The sequence below is a fragment of the Sorex araneus genome, chromosome 4, assembly GCF_027595985.1.
Source record: "Sorex araneus isolate mSorAra2 chromosome 4, mSorAra2.pri, whole genome shotgun sequence".
NCBI classification, from domain to species: domain Eukaryota; kingdom Metazoa; phylum Chordata; class Mammalia; order Eulipotyphla; family Soricidae; genus Sorex; species Sorex araneus.
In genome coordinates, this window is record NC_073305.1 from 135483116 (window position 1) to 135500211 (window position 17096).

Consider the following 17096-nt stretch of genomic DNA (forward strand, 5'->3'; position numbering starts at 1 on the left):
AAGTATAATTTGTTTGTATATGCTGTTTGTATATATAGTCTATACTGTTTGTATAGTGCTGGCAATTGAATCTAGGGTCTTAAGGTTTGTGCTTTACTACTGAGGCACATCCCATGGCCAGGAAAGTCTGTACTCAGAGGAGGCAGATTCTAGGCTATGGGCACTATGGTGAACCATGAATTCCTTTGTAGGCAGCTCCTCTGAGGTGTACTCCCATGTACTGGTAACTCTTAAAAACAGATTCCTAATGAAGGGTTTTGCCTATACTTTACATCTTCCTCACATAGACCTTTTTTTTTTTCCTTTTGGGTCATACCCATTGATGCTCAGGGATTACTCCTAGCTCTGCACTCCTGGTGGTGCTTGGGGAACCATATGGGATGCCAGGGATTGAAACTGGGTCCACCACATACAAGGCAAATGCCCAACCCGCTGTACATCGCTATGCCCCCCACTCCTCATAGAGACTTCTGAAGGAAAGGCAAGGTAAGGCAGACATTCTTACATTCTCAGAAGCTTATACACAGTGTTTGGCAGTTTAATGTTGAGTTTAGCCTTTATTTCCTTTGGGTCAGGTCTGTAGGAGAACATGGGGTTTGTCCTTCCTCCCTTGCCCAGGGAGCTTAGGTTTAGACATTCCTGGAGACACTCCCGGAGACACTCCCATTCCTTTCTTCTCTGTACCCTCTTCTCTGCACCCTCCTTCCCAACCAGTTAATCACCTTTTCTCTAATCAGATTCTGTTATCTTGTAAGATCAGATTCTTCTAAGGACTCTGAACTTGTACTGTAACTTAGTGTCTTTTGCATAGTTTACCTTAAAGCAACGTCCTTTCTGTATGGACACAGGAAGACAGTTAATATTATGCTTGTAACTTGGGAGTTGACTGACTCCAATATTTACTCCTGGGCATCTGCTTTCTCAACTCAGTTACCCTTAATTCCTAGCACCCCAAAAGCAGGGTCCTGATGAGGGACAGAATAGACCCAGGGCAAGCTGTGAGCTACCCTGGCATCAAAATGGGCCAGGCCAAAGCTCCACAATACTCAACTATAAGTTGAGAGCATGGTCATAGACAAATGCTGTCATGATCCAAAAGTAATGACGAGACTAGGACCCTGCTGGGGTTAGGAAGACTAACCTGGCCTGAGGAGTGTGGTCTGGATTATATAGTGAATGTCCTCAGGAAGAACCAAACTTTAAGGTTATATCTCTTACTGTGCTCATACTGAATGACATTGCTAGAAATATTAGAAGTAGATTTACTATAACTATTTAAGTAGATTACTAGCTCACACCCTGACACACCCTTGTTTGGAATCACACCCTTGAGTGGATTTCCTTAGATGAGATTTCCTTAGATGAGATATTGTTAATCTCCTCAGAAATGGTTTTACCCTTCTTTGTTGATTTGTTAATGTTCAACCCACCTTTGTGTCACCACCCTATGTAATTTGCTATATAAACTAAGACTGTGGGGTACAGAAGGGGAGAGGAAAAAGACAAGGGAGACAGAGGAAGAAGGAGACCGAGGAAGGAGACCAAAGAAGACAGAGGAGACAGAGGAAGAAGACAGGGGAGACAGAAGAAGACGACAGGGGAGACAGAATAAGACGACACAAAAGAAGACACACAAGACACATAGGAAGACACAGAAGCGAAGGAGACAACACAAACAGAAGAGGACACAGAAGCAGAGACAGAGTGGTCGGAAGAGACCAGAGGAGAGACTACAGAGACAGAGAGACAGACGGAAGCAGGGGAGACACCGAAGCAGAGCTCAAGGCAAAAGAAGTGAGAGTGAGCGGGGGTGAGAGAGAAGCAGAACGGGAACGGAGATTGGAATAAACCGCAACTGAGACCAACCAGCCTGGCCCTCGTTCTTTCCTTCACCTGCCTCATCACCGCCATCAACATCCCCGGGGTGGGGGAAGCGGCATGAGACTACCGAACAGGGGCATCAGGAGAGATAGAGCCCCGCTGGTCCCCTCTTCTTTTGTGTTTTTACACAAGGTCTGCCCAAGATCCAGAAATACTTTCAGCATGTGGCAGCAAAGCACTCAATCTCTATGGCCTTTCTACCCTGATGTCTGTCTCTAGCCCTCTAGCTTCATGGCTATGAGCCACCACTGGAAATGGAAACCTTACCAGTGCTGTACCTACTGCAATTCTGCTTCTGGCAAACATTGGTCAGCTTTAAACTGACACTTTTTCTTCTCCATCAAACTTTCCATCCTCTTAGTAAAGTAGCTCTCAAGTCAGGTGGTAGAAAGTATAAATTAAAATATTTCATATTAAATACAAATAACTAATAAGCTTCTTGGGGGATCCATTATTGTTCAACTGTCCACTTCCTAGCTAATCAATGCATATAACCTCTCCAGGAGAGCAGAAATGTCTGAGGAGGGTGTCCTGTTCCCGTGCAGTCGGTTCTGTGAGGGAGGCTTACTTTACCCATCACCAGGCTGAATCCTGCCATCTAATAAGGTTTTGCAATTAAGTGATAAGGTCACTGAAAACTTAAAACCTAATCTACACATTCGTATTTCCTTTACTAGGAGATCCACAATTAATGCTAAATCAATATAATTTATTAAACATCTCACTATTTTTATTTTAAAATCAATGTAACTTGCCTTGGTTTCTCTTAAGAATTTAGTAGAAAAATCCACGGTAAGGGCTTCATAAAGTGCAGGGGCCTTAAAATCAAGTATATTCCACACCTTGTGGGCCCATTTCTGGAACTCAGTAGCATCACCCAGGAGTTTGTCATTAACAAAACACATAACATGGGAATAATATGCCCAGACTTCGCTCTTTAGTTCCTACAAAGGAAAAAGACAGGCATAGATACACACACATACATACACACATACGAAATGAGGCAAAATAAAACTAGAAGCAAAAGTCCTCACTGAATCTACATGTAGGAATGAATCTTTCCAACTATTTTTTGGGAGGGCCCATCTTTTAGAATTCGCTCTCAGAAAACTTAAGACCATTAGCAACTATCTGCTATGCTGAAAGCAAAGAAAACTTAAAAGAAATGGTATAATCACAGAAAATAGATGATACTTTGGTAATAAAGATTCAGGTACATAGCATATTTATTAACTTGAAAACAAAACACAATCTCTGGCTTTATTTCTGTAGCATGCTTTTTTATAGACCTAAAAAGGTTGTTTTCGTTTGGGGCCACATCTTGTGGTGCTCAAGGTTTCCTCCTGGCTGTGTGCTCAGGGTCACTCCTGGAAGGGCTCAGGAGACCATATGGGGTGCCTGAGGTGGAACCCAGGTTGGCTGTGTGCAAGGCAGCTATACTTCCCTGCTGTACTATTGTTCCAGGCCCAAGCTCAGGGTTCTGACTAATACTAATATCCCTTATCCACGGGGGGGATCTGCTCCGAAATCCCACAGAGATTGTCTGAAACTGCTGATAGGATGCCCTCTCTACATCCTCAAACAACTTGGGTATGAAATGCAAGGGTTCATAGATGCATATCTTCCTCACCCTTGAATATAAAGAGCTAAGAATAAAGGAACTGAACAGAAAAGATTTAAGGTTTTGGTGTCTGGGGGTTCTGAAACCAATCTCAAACTTAACTATAGTTAGGTTTGGGGATATGTGTCAAGTTATATATCAACTGTTCAGGGGGTACCCCCTAGTCCACACTGTGTTTAGGGTCAACTGTACTACCATTTTTTTTCTTACGCATATACACCTATGAAAATGTTTCATTTAGATTTTGGTACAAAAATAAATAAATAAATAAATAAAATTTGGTACAGAAAGAGATTAAGAACACCATTAGTGATAAAACAGAATTATAATCACAGAGTGTCATAAAAGGTATGTGACTATGGGTCAGAGATGTGGCTCAGTGGGAAAATACACGTCCTCGAGTGTGAAGGCCTGGGTTTGATCCCTAGCACCACATTTAAAAAAAAAAAAAAATGTTACATGAATCTAGTCTCTTATCTCAAAATGTTTCCTTTTCAGACCACAGTTGGAAAGAAATCAAAAGAGCAAACCCTTTAAGGAAGGAGCCTACAGCACATGATTTTCAAAGCCAAAGACAGAAGGTTCCTTTTCCCAGAGGCCTGAAGGTACCTCCAGGAAGAGTGGGGACAGTGAGGAAGAGACCACACTTGGTCTGAAGCCCCTCAAAATGAAAAGCCTGTGTGTTCTCATCCACATGGATTCCAATCTATCCCCTCAATCCCAGTGTAAGGCCCCAAGAACAAACCCCAGTGCAAATCCCTGAAGCACCTGGGACAGCATTTCTCCATTAACGGACAATCAGAAGGACAGAGTCCTTAGTCCAGAGGAGTTTCTGATTCTGGAAGATTCTGGCAGATCCTGAGAATCTGCACTGCAAACCTCACTGCCTGGGTTGCCACAGATTTGGGAAACAATTTGCCTTCTTTTGTCAAGTGCTCCATTCCTAGCTCCCCTGTCAGAATATCCAATCTATTGCTCCTTTCCTGGCCTTTACCAAAACTGCTCTGAGGGAGAGACTAAATGTATTTGTGCTAAACAGTCAATCACTGACACAGCTTCTGGCCACCATTTGTATCAGTCTTTTACTTTGTACTGGGCACAAATCCTTTTTGTTTTTGTTTGGGGGCCACATGGGGTGGCATTCAGGGTTTACTCCTGCTCTGTGCTCAGGGATACTTGTGGTGGTTCTCATAGAGAGCCACAGGTGGGATCACACTGGGTTAGCTGTATGCAAGACAAGTACTTTACCCATTATTCTATCTCTATGGTCCCCAAAACTTAAAAAAAATGTTTTAAATTTGGGGATCAGTCAGTAGTTCTCAGGGGTCCATGCTTACTGGGGATCAAACCCATTTTCCAACATGGAAAGCTTGCTTTGCGGGTACTCAGTTCACTGAGTGGACTCACTCCAGCTCTGGGCACAACACTTGTAAAAAGAGGAGAAAAGGTTGCATTGTAGATATTTCAGGTAACTGGCAGAAGAACTACAATAGAAGATACTTTATTCAGAGGACAGGATGTGCATGCCTTGTCTTCTGTACATGTGCAAACTGCTGTGCCTGTCTTAAGACAGGGAGCAGAACCCAATGGTTTAGCACTGTGATATGAGAAGCTACCTTTTGGAGGAAGAGAAAGAGCTTCCCAAAGGTTGGGAAGTTATTGTGTAGGGATAGACTACTTCTGCTGATGTAGCAGACCAGCCTGTGTGAGCAGACCAGATCTAGCCTCCAAGATGCCAAGAGGCATCACATAAGGCATGAGATGTGATGTAACATAGCAGGAAGGACCAAACCTCGCCAGAAGAGGAAGAGGAGAAAGAAAGAAGTACCCAGGAGATTGGGATGGGAGAAACAAGAAAGAACAGACGAGGAATAAAAAATGGGTGGGAAGGAGGAGCAGGGGTCATCCTGAAAGGTTCATTCTGGCCCTGTGAGACAAGCAGGAGGAAGAGAAAACAGAGTACCCCCAGGTCAGGGTGGGAAACTGCAGGGGGGAATCCACACTGATCTTTAAGTGGACTGCTGGGATCCGTGCAAAGCACAGAGCAGGAGATCCTAAGTGCAATGACCAAAATGAAGAAACACACTGTTTTATGTGAGGGTGACCAACTGTCCTGGTTTGCCCAGCATTGCCTCAGAGCACTTATTTCTGCATCTCTGCATGTTCCCCAATTCCAGGCAAATCAGGACCAACCAGGGACACCTCTCATACTGTAAGCTTTAGAGTTCACATGTTTGTGACTCTGTGTGTGTGTGTGTGTGTGTGTGTGTGTGTTTTCTACTTGAATTCCAGTGAGCATGTATCTTGGGGAGGACAGTGGTATGGGATTGAACAGTTGGTTCACTAACATCAGCTCTGCTGTGGGACTGAGCAGAGAGAAAAGTGGCCTGAGAAAGCAGCCCTGTCCCAGTGGTGGCAGGATGCCATGTGCAACCAAACACAAAACCATTGAAACTAATCCATGGAAATGGGATTTCATCAGCCACTGGGGACTTGGGGTGAGGAAGGTAAACCAGAACTGTGACTCATCAGGACTGGGCCCAGGGAGACAAATGAGAGGCTCACCCATGCCACCCTCCTCCAACACGAGACCTCACTAGGTCAGGACATCACCTTAGAACCCTTATATCCCACGTTCCAGATAGGGCTGGCACCCCAGAGGAAACCTATCTGGAATCCCTGGATAAATTCCACTGGCCCAGGGTCTGGGCCTCCCAGTGGGCCCATGCAGGGAGCAGAAAAGAAGAACATTCCACTGAAGGCAAGGCTAAGTCCTCCTGGGTAAACACAAGCCCCATCTCAATCTGTGCTATCGGTGCCTACACGAGAGGCGTGCAATGGCCAATAGGATGTCCAGCTGTAGTGACCTGAGAGACAGGGGTCATAGAAAGTGTAAGTGATGTGCAGGGAAAGAGGAATAACCACAGCTGGGGCAAAGAGCATCACTGAAAATTTATTGATTTACTTATTTTAGGACTGGAGCGATAGCACAGCAGGTAGGGCGTTGCACACAGCCAACCAGGGTTTGATTCCTCTGTCCCTCTCAGAGAGCCCACCAAGCTACCGAGAGTATCCCACGAACACGGCAGAGCCTGGCAAGCTACCCATGGAGTATTCAATATGCCAAAAACAGTAACAACAAGTCTCACAATGGAGAAGTTACTAGTGCCCCGCTTGAGCAAATTGATGAACAACGGGACGACAGTGCTACATTGCTACTTATTTTTTTTTAAATGATCTTGGTTTGGGGACCATACCTTAAGTGTTCAGGATTTACTCCTGGCTATGTGTTCAAGATGCCTGTTTAATCTTGGGGAAGCATATGTGGTGCTAGGGATTGAACCCAAATCAGCTGTTTGTAAAGCAAGTGCCTGAACCCACTGTACTCACTCTTGTCAGTGCGGAACTAAGAATTTAAAACTTACCTTTACTTCATGCCTTCCAAAAGAACATACTGTAAATGTTTTTCCTTAAGATTGACCTGGTATTGAAATAATTTAGGAAAAGGGCATCATTTTGAGAAATAAAATCTAGATGCTTCTAGTTTCCCAAAGTCCACAGAAAAACAATTCAAACAAAAAGAAGATTGTCAGTATCTCCCATACTTAAAATATCCTTTACCCTTTTTCTCTCCTGTAAATACTGATCCCATGCAAATTCTTGAAGAGGAACTATTATAGGATCTTCAAATTTGGCTGGATGCTCCTTCTTCAGAGTCTGGATATTAAAATAGAATAATTGTTTTAGTGCAGATTCTCTTTTAAAGTAGAAATTATTTCCTCCAAAGTATCATGCTAAGTGAAATGAGTCAAAAAGAGAGAGACAGACATAGAAATATTGCACTCATCTGTGGAATATAGAATAACAGAGTAGGAGTCTAACACCCAAGAATAGTAGAAATAAGTACCAGGAGGTTGACTCCATGGCTTGGAGGCTGGTCTCTCATTCTGGGCAACTCAGAGAAGGGAACACCAAGTAAAATGTGGTCGGAGGTAATGTGGGGGAGGGGTGACGCGTGCCGAATGTAGACTAGAGACTGAACACAATGGCCGCTCAACACTTTTATTGCAAACCACAACACCTAATCAGAGAGAGAGAGAACAAAAGGGAATACCCTGCCACAGTGGCAGTTTGGGGTGGGGGGAGAAATGAGACTGGGGAGGGTGGGAGGGATGCTGGGTTTACTGGTGGTGGAGAATGGGCACTGGTGAAGGGATGGGTTCTCGAACTTTATATGGGGGAAACATGAGCACAAAAATGTATAAATCTGTAACTGTACCCTCACGGTGATTCACTAATTAAAAATTTTTTTTAAAAATTAAAAAAAATTATTTCCTCCAATTATATGCGGATGACAGTAAGTTCTGTTTTGTTTGCTTTGTCTGTGCCATACCCCGTGGTGCTCAGGAGCTACTCCTAGCTCTGTGCTCCTGGTTCTGTTCAGGGGCTACTCTTGGAATTGGATCCTCCTGCATACAGAGCATGTTCTGTGTCTTCAGGCCCACAAGCGGACGTTTTGTGCAGTACATACACACACACACCCCACTAGTGTTCCCAGAGGCCCTGTGCTCATAAGTCACCACCACCCCCTCAGCACACCTGGGAGGGCAGGTTTCTGTGTCTTTCACCAGTACAGCAGAAACTCCCTGAAAGCAAAGACTACTTTATTTTTTCTTTTTGGGTCACACTTGGCGATGCACAGGGGTTACTCCTGGCTCTGCACTCAGGAATTACTCCTGATGGTGCTCAGGGGACAAATGGGATGCTGGAAATCGAACCCAGGTTGGCCATGTGCAAGGCAAATGCCCTACCTGCTATACTATCTTAATTCCTACATTCTCCCCATCTTCAACACCTGATGTGTAGTACACCATCCACAGAGCAAGTAAATAAACAAGTGAGCAAACAAATTTATGCCAAGGTTTGTGACCATCCATGTTCTTTAGAAACCAGTTTTGCATAAATTAAAACTCTTACTAAGCCTCAGTGGATCTACAGATACTTTTTGATTTGACTTTTGAGTCCTGCCTGACAGTGCTCAGGGGCCACTACAAGCTGTGCACTCAGGGATCACTCCTGGCAGTGCTTGGGATCATGAGGTGTCAGGGACTGAATCCCAGCCTCCAGCATGCAAGACGTGTATTCATCCCATTAAGTCATCTTTCCGACCCTGTACTTTCAACTAAAATAAATAAATGTCATCACTTTGATTCACTGGTTGGTGGAGAACAGTCAAAAGGATATTGTTGTGGTTATCCTACCCCTTTGAGAAAGACAATACTAAATATGTTGAGACTTAGACACACAGCTCTAGAGAATATTAGGTTTAACATGTGTTGTCCTGTCTACATTAGACAAAATTCTGCCTTAACAAAGCTTCAATTTCTGGTGTTACATTTGCCTACTCCTATAGGAGATAAAAATTAGGTCTTACTTCTTGGAGAGTCTGAGGGAAGAAAGACTGGCAGGGAGAAGGGACAGTGGGCCATTACAACTGGGATCTTCCCCTCTACAGATGCAGGCTGAGTTCTGGGAGGGTTGCAGAGGGCACTGGCCTGGCCTACTTGATCCAGGGTGGAGAGTGCAAGCGAGAGAAAGGCAGGACGCAGCGGTAAGCGGAAGAGGCCACTAGAGGGCTCCTTCTTTCTTACAACCTTGTACCTAGCCATTCATTAGACTAAAAACTGTTTCCTTTTCTCAATTCTGTGCTCAGGCTGAGGCACAGATGATTGCTATTCCTAACAGAGAAACCAATTAGAATAACTAACAAGCCTAAAGGTTGTAGATATGTTTTTTGGGGGGGGGGTTGGTTTTGGGGTCACAGTCAGCTGTGCTCAGGGTTTACTCCTGATCTAGGCTCTGGACTTGCTTCTGGTGGTGCTCAGGAGACCCCACCAGGTGCCAGGGCTTGAAGTAGGGTTGTCTATATGCAAGATGAGCACCTTACCTGCTGCATTATATATCTCCAGTGACAAAGTCTGAAAGGTTTTCAACGAAGCAAACTTAATCACGCCTTCTTCATGATTTAGTGTTTGCGGTAGAATGGGCTACATAGCCAAAGTAGGAGACAGGCTCTACTTATTCTTCACAAATCTAAATCTTTGTCATTAATTAGGCTTTGGGATTGCCCACATGTTATCAGAATGGAAATAAATTTCCTTTCATTAAGACCATTTATTAAGAAAGAATAAATTTATATTGGTGAGCTTTCCTATTCAAATAGAGTTGCAAAAGCATAAAAAAAAGGGAAATTAGAATCTGGGTTCAAAGGGCTTTAGTGAGTAGTTTGCATGTGAGAGGTCTAAGTTCAGTCTCCTTTTACTGTTAGATGAGACCTAAGATTGAGTCAGGCATAGTCTCTGAGCACAACCAAAACCAGCAGGAAAGAGCCCAAAAAACAGCAGGAAAGAGGAAAAATGAACACTATTAGTTAAAACACTACTTAGAAGGATGGGTATCTTAATACTATAGAGTTATTGTTTTACTGAATTTGTATCTGCAACTGGGATCAGAGAATTGTGCTCAGTGGATTATATCTGAACCACCACCTGTTTCTTTTCCTTTTTTTCTTTTTTTAGGGGAGAGCATGAACACAGTCCCCCACTACCACAAATTATACAGTCACATTGCCCACATTTGGGGACAGAACATCCGGAGTGAAGTTAAATGTAATGGACAAGACTTGCCCCGGAGAAATCACCATTGAGATCATGGTATCTCACTTCTGCGTTAAGTGTTCCTTTACTTTATTTTCAGTTTGGGCTTTTGGGCCACACCTAGTGGTGCTTAAGAGCTACTCTTGGCTCTGTGCTAGGGGTTACTCCCAGTGGTGCTCAGGACACAACATGGTGCAGGGAACTAAACGAGGCTTCCCAAACACAGAGCCTGCACCCAGCCCATTAAGTATCTCTGCCCACACAGCCTGGTTTTGAAGATTTGACAGATGGGCTGGAGCAATAGCACAGTGGGGAGGATGTTTGCCTTGTATGCAGCCAACCCAGGTTCGATCCCCAGCATCCCATATGGCCCTCCGAGCTTTGCCAAAAGTAATTCCTAAGTGCAGAGCCAGCCAGGAGTAACCCCTGAGAATTGCTGTGTGTGACCCAAAAAGCAAAACTTTTAAAATAAATTAAAAAATAATTAAAAAAAAGATTTGAGAGCCAAAAAGAAATGTTTCTGTTTTAAGCAGTTGAAAAAACTTTTGCAAAGACCCTATATCTGATGGTTTGTGAAATCATATGCGAGTCAAACGTCAGTGTCCATAGTGATGTTTTTCTTATTTACAAGCTGTGAGCACTTTCACATGGCAGGAACAGATCTGAGTAGGTATGACTGAGAGCACGTGACCCAAAGGCCTAATAACTTAATATCTGACTTCACAGGAAAAAATTTTTTCCAATATGACCGGGTAGGGCATTTGCCTTCCGACACCACATATGGTCCTCCAAGAACCCCAGGAGTGAACACAGTGGCAGGAGCATCCCTGAGCACTGCTGGGAGCTCTGCACCTTCCGCCCAAATGGCCAATGACTCTACAATGAGGTGTAGGCACTAACAGGTGCTTTCAGAAAAAAAGAGCTAAGAAAAACAAGGCAAGTAAAATCCTTTAAAGTCACTAAATGTATTTTGAGCCATGAACCTTCACTGATCACATTAAGTCCAGCTAACACAATCTTCAATTTCTATTAATTTTGATAATTCTGGTGTGATTTTCACAGACTTACAATTGCATTATTTCTGCATCTTAAATTACCACTTTCCTGATTTGATATAATTATAAATTTTTCTTTACCTGTGGATTTGGAGCAGCCAAAAAGGAATTTAAAAAAAAATTTTTTTTGAGGCTGGAGCAATAGCACAGCGGGTAGGGCGTTTGCCTTGCATGTGGCCGACCCGGGTTCAATTCCCAGCATCCCATATGGTCCCCTGAGCACTTCCAGGGGTGATTCCTGAGTGCAGAGCCAGGAGTAACCTCTGTGCATTGCCGGGTGTGACCCAAAAAGCGAAAAAAAAAAGAAGAAAAAAATTTTCTTTTGAGGATAAAGCAAGAGTACAGTGAGCAGGCCCCCTTCTCCCCTCCCACACACAAATCTTTCATTTGGGGCTGAAGAGATAATATAGCAGGTAGGGCACTTAACTTGCACTCATCTGACATGGGTTCAATTCCCAGGATCTCATATGGTCCCTTGTGCACTGCCAGGAGTAGTTTCTAAGTGCAGAAGTAGAAGTAACTCCTGAGCGTCCCTGAATGTGGTCCAAAAACCTTTTTTACGGATCTGAAGCAATAATACAGTGGTTTAGGCATTTGTCTTGCATGTGGCAGACCAGGGTTCGATCCACAGCATCCCATATGGTCTCCAGAGCACAGCCAGGAGTAATTCCTGAGTGGAGAGCCAGGTCACAGTGGGCATCTCCTAATGTGACCCAAAAGCAAAAACAAAAACAAAACAAAACTTCTTTCATTTAAAAACATTTTGCGTCAAGTTCCAACTGGTACTTTAGAAGAGACAAATGAACAGATAAAATGGTTTTTGGGGTGATACTGGACTGGAGCGATAGCACAGTGGATAGGGTGTTTGCCTTGCACGCGGCTGACCCGGGTTTGAGTCCTCCATCCCTCTCAGAGAGCCTGGCAAGCTACCAAGAGTATCCCACCCACAAGGCAGAACCTGGCAAGCTACCTGTGGAGCATTTGATATGCCAAAAACAGTAACAACAAGTCTCACAATGGAAACGTTACTGATGCCCGCTCTAGCAAATCAATGAACAACGAGAAGACAGTGCTACAGTGCTCCTGGGAACTGAACCCAGAGCCATTCAAGTATGCAAGGCTAATGTCCTATGCCCAAGCCACATCCAGGTTCTCCTAGTGTGGAGCAGTATCTCCGAAGCACATCTCACCAATATGCTTAATTGTAGGTTTACATCTCACTGCATTCAGGTTACGCATGCAGCATTACTGACTTAACCAAGTTCTTCCAATCAGTGTTTTCATGTTATTTTTCTGCACGTTTACAAAGAAAACATTCATTATTCACACACCTGTGGGGAATTTATTGCTGGCTGGAGAGACAGCTCAGCCCTCTGGAGTGCAAGCTTCCCACACTAATCCCAGCCAGGAGTGACACCTAAGAGTAGTTCCTGGCACTGCCAACTAAGATGTGCCCCCATCCTCCAAGGAAAAGAAATGCCTTAAGCATCTAATTGAGCTGAAATGCAAAGTCTGCTACAAAATTTTCTTTTTGAGCCACATCTAGAGGTGTTCTGGTATTACTCCTGGCAGTGGGCAGAGGGAGAAGAGGGGGGAGACAGGGGAGAGGGAGAGGAAATATGAGATGCAGATTGACCTTCTGTACTATCACTCAAGCCTCCTGCTATAAAAATGTAAAGTCTTACCAAATGAATAGTATATAATCTCTTAGAAGACTAAAAAAATAAAAATCAGCGAAATGATCGGTTTCCAATGCATTTTCCCCAATCTACGAGTAATCAAAAATTACACTGATATGGAATAAAACTTTTTTTAAAAATGTGGCTTAGGTAAATGGAGGCATGACCTCTATTACCAGCCGGCTTTTGAACTCTTGCATCGCTCAGGTCCCCCCCTTTTCAGGGTCTTCCTTCTCGAAGTGGAACGTCGCCGCCCACACGAAGCCCCTACTCGCACGGATCCCTCCAGACAGGCGGGACCCAATCCCCGCGGCGTGTCCCTCTCTCCCTCCCGGAACTCGCCTCGCGCTCGCGCCCGGGCAGGCGCGAGACTGGCAGCGAAAAGAGCGGCCCGCAATTGCCATTTCTGCACGGCTTTACCTCGGCCGTTGTCTTGGCGATTTGAAAATTGGCGCTTCTAAAGAGCCCCACCACCTTCACCTGCAGCGGCCTCTCGGGCTGCACCTGCGTACAGGCGGGGGCCGCCAGGGCTGCGAGTTGGCCCTCCCCGGGCGGCCGCCGCGCTCCCCGACTCCCACCCCCGCCACGCCGAAGCAGAAACACTAGCGTCACCGCGGCAACCGCGAAACCCGCCCTTAGGCGCTCATGGGGGCGGGGCGAAGAGGGGGCGGAGCAAATGGGGGCGGAGCGAAGAAGGAGCTGGATAAGTGGGCGGGGGGTAATGAGGAGGCGTGGCGAAGAAGGGGAGAGGGGGCGGGCGAAGGGGGGGCGGAGCAAAGGGGACGGGCGAGGGGGGAGGGCGGGGCTAATAGGGGCGGGGCTAGGCGCGGCTCCACCTCCTTCAAACTTTGGCCCTGTAGTTTGCCAGGCGGGGCGAGAGGTGGTACTAGGCTCCGCGGGAGTCCGCGGCCAGACACGAACTTGCCGGGGAGGAAGAAGGGGGAATAAGCAAGCCCCGTGAGCCTCGCCTCCGACCCGGGTCACCCGCCTTGCGTTTCCTCTGGGACCACCGCCCCGCCCCGCAGGGTCCTCGCTGAGGCCTTCGCCACCCGCCCGGTGCACCGGGAGGGGCAAGCGCGGCCTTTCCGGGGTGGGCGGGCTGCTAGCTTGGTTCCGCCCCCGGTTGCCTGGGTAACACGGAAGTCGGTCCCGGGCAGCCCTGCCGGGCCCAGCGCCTCAGCACAGCGAGCTTGGGCACCCTCCCCGACCACCTGTGTGCTCGGCCCGGGCCGGACACTCCGCCCTTATCACCGCCGAGACCTCGCCGCCACGCGGCCCCCGCAGCCGTCCGGCCATGAAGCCCAACTTCTCGCTGCGACTGAGGGTCTTTAACCTCAACTGCTGGTGAGTGAGCGTGGGTGGGGCGGGGGGGTTACAGTCCCCTCCGCACCCGTGGGAGGAGGTCTGGCCCCCCTCGGCCACTCCTCCGCCGTGCCCGACTGGCTGGGGGGGATGGCGCATCTTCAGGTCCCACGGTGGGCTCTCACGGGGTGCGGGACCACACAGGGCCGAGCACCCCGCTGCTCTTGACTCTTGACCTGGCCTCTCGTCCACAGGGCCATACCCTATCTGAGCAAGCACCGGTCCGATCGCGTGAAGCGTCTTGGGGACTTTCTGAACATGGAGAGCTTCGACCTAGTGCTCCTGCAGGAGGTGAGGGACTGCAAAACCCCCACAACGAGGAGGCAGGGTGGGGGTGGGTGGCGGGGAGTCGTAGGGATGCTTGAATGGGCCGCTGGGGCATCCTTGCCCTATTACTGCAGGTATGGAGCGAGCAGGACTTTCACTTCCTGCGACAGAAGCTGCTGCCCACCTACCCGGCTGCACACTATTTCAGGAGGTGAGAAAGCAGCTTTTGACAGGTGCTCCCATCCCAGACTCATCATCCCGTCCACCCTTTGCCATCCCAGACTCATCATCCCGTCCACCCTTTACCCTTCGCCCTTCCTCAGCCGGCCGCACCCTCTCCCTGCTCCCCACCTTACCGCTCCCTTCCTTCAGGAGTTGGTGAACCTGGACTAAGGGCCACTCTCTTGTGTCCCATCTAGTCTGTCACTTTGAACTTCCTGCTGTTATGGGTCTCAGCAGAGGCCAGGAGGGACTGGGGATTTCTGTCCCTGCATTTCTGCTACTTAAGCAGGATTTGACTTGCAGCGGCGTCATTGGCAGCGGTCTCTGCGTGTTCTCCAAACACCCAATCCAGGAATTCACCCAGCATGCGTACACCCTCAATGGCTACCCCTACATGGTGAGGCTGCTACGCTGCTTCCCTGCCCCATACCCGCAGCCTTCATTGCCTAGGTTGGCTCCCTCTTGGAGACTTGGCACTAGTGTCCTGACTTGTTCCTGGTATACTCCGCCCAGGTACACCACAGCGACTGGTTCTGCGGGAAGGCTGTGGGGCTGCTGGTGCTCCACCTAAGTGGGCTGGTGCTCAACGCCTACGTGACCCATGTGAGTGAAGGTGGCAGGCAGTACCCAGGGCTGGGGCAGGCAACAAGCTAGGAGAAAGGAGACAACAACTCTGGGTCACCTGGGGGTGGGGGCAAGGTGGTAAGATTTAAGGTCGGGGGCAGGGCTCATCCTTTTAACCAAACACTGTGCCAAGTGGCAGCTGAGTGCTTGATGAAGCACTCCTGGGACCCTCCGCCTCATGTTGCCTCTGTCCCCTCTCAGCTCCATGCCGAGTACAATCGACATAAGGACATCTACCTAGCACATCGTGTGGCCCAAGCTTGGGAACTGGCCCAGTTCATCCAGTGTGTGAGCCTGGGCTTGACTGGGGGGGAGGGGGGCCGGGAAGGGGGGAGAGCGGAGGACGAGCTGAGGCCCCACTTTGAGGGGAGCTAGCACGGGAAGAATTCCCGCCTCACCATCCTGGTTTTCCCAGCCACACATCCAAGAAGGCTGACGTGGTTTTGTTGTGTGGGGACCTCAACTTGCACCCAAAGGACTTGGGCTGCCGCCTGCTGAAGGAGTGGACAGGTCTGCAGGATGCTTACCTCGAGACGCGTGACTTCAAGGTTAGGCCCTGCCTGCCTCTTTTCCCACCTGAACCCCAGCTTCTTGCCTGCCTGCTTCCGCTGCATCCTGGCACGAACCAATCTCGCCCCTAGGGCTCGGAAGAAGGGTGTACAATGATCCCCGAGAACTGCTATGTCAACCAACACGAGCTGGAGCCGTTCCCCTCAGGCATCCGCATTGACTACGTGCTGTTCAAGGTCAGGTCTCCCTCGCGCTGCACCCAGCCTGTCTCCGCTCAGCCAGGGCTGACCCTTCCTCCACCCACTCAGGTCTTAGGGCATGCCGGTGGGAGGCCAGCAGCTGGCGGCCGAGAAAGTGTTGCTCAGGTCTGAGTCTCGCTCTGCCCTGCCCTCTCCCAGGCAGTTTCTGGGTTCTATATCTCCTGCAAGACTCTGAAGACCACAATAGGCAATGACCTTCACAATGGCAATCCCCTGTCTGACCATGAAGCCCTGATGGCTACTCTGTGTGTGAGACACAGCCCTCCCCAGCAGAACCCCAGCCCTGCCTCTGGTGAGTCGACTCCCCGACTCGGCGTGTCCCGCCCAACCCTGGCAGTGCCCCACTTCTGACTCAGTCTTGCCCACCCCTCTGCCTTCCCTTCTAGGATCTCTAGATCAGCCGCCGTTAATCAACGTGCTGACCGAGGCCTGGAACGAGTTAGAACTGGGCATGGTGCAAGCTCGCTGGTGGGCCACCTTCGCTGGCTACGTGATTGGAATAGGGCTGCTCCTGCTGGCATTGCTCTGTGCCCTGGCGGCAGGAGGCGGCATCAGGGAAGTTGCCATCCTGCTCTGGACCCCCAGTGTCGGGCTGGTGCTGGTGGCTGGCGCAGTCTACCTCTTCCACATACAAGAGACCAAGAACTTGTCTCGGGTCCGGGCTGAGCTCCAGCATTTTCTGAGAAGGGCAAGGGAGACCCAGGACCCGAGTCCGTCATCCCACCCAGCCCTGCACCTGGGGCAGCAGGAGGGAGACAGAGCTGAGGAACAATAAAGTCGAACACTTGGGACAGCCCTGCCTTTTCCTTGTGGAGATGGTAATTTGGATCTGGGTCAGTGACGGTCACAGGCTCCTTCACATGTCTCCTGCCCTCCTCACACATGCCAACATCCATCTGCAGGCAGCTCACGCAGCATTTATGGAGGAACCATTTTATTGTCCAACAGTGACGCCCTCT

General features: G+C 48.1%; 2 protein-coding genes across 3 annotated transcripts in view; one reads left to right on the forward strand and one right to left on the reverse strand.

Annotated features, from left to right (window-relative positions):
- PPIL6 (peptidylprolyl isomerase like 6) overlaps positions 1–14188 on the reverse strand; it is a 31555-nt gene extending 17367 nt beyond the window's left edge. Inside the window, exons 1-4 of the mRNA XM_055136721.1 lie at positions 14144–14188; positions 13313–13591; positions 7124–7219; positions 2637–2825 (exon numbers count right to left, since the gene is read on the reverse strand). Of these exons, the coding sequence (XP_054992696.1) occupies positions 2637–2825; positions 7124–7219; positions 13313–13591; positions 14144–14188 (609 nt within the window). The remainder of the gene's footprint in view (positions 1–2636; positions 2826–7123; positions 7220–13312; positions 13592–14143) is intronic.
- SMPD2 (sphingomyelin phosphodiesterase 2) lies at positions 13768–16948 on the forward strand. 2 transcript variants are annotated; one of them, XM_004605716.2, is made up of 10 exons: positions 13768–14236; positions 14449–14545; positions 14656–14732; positions 15047–15140; positions 15257–15346; positions 15569–15651; positions 15783–15915; positions 16009–16113; positions 16276–16429; positions 16524–16948. In XM_004605716.2, exons 1-10 carry the CDS (start codon positions 14187–14189, stop codon positions 16910–16912), a joined length of 1272 nt encoding a protein of 423 aa, XP_004605773.2. In that variant the 5' UTR covers positions 13768–14186; the 3' UTR covers positions 16913–16948. The 2 variants fall into 2 exon arrangements, with proteins under 2 accessions (XP_004605773.2, XP_054992085.1); XM_055136110.1 differs by lacking the exon at positions 13768–14236 and having other exon boundaries at positions 14507–14545; positions 14941–15140.
- Positions 16949–17096: the final 148 nt, after the last annotated feature.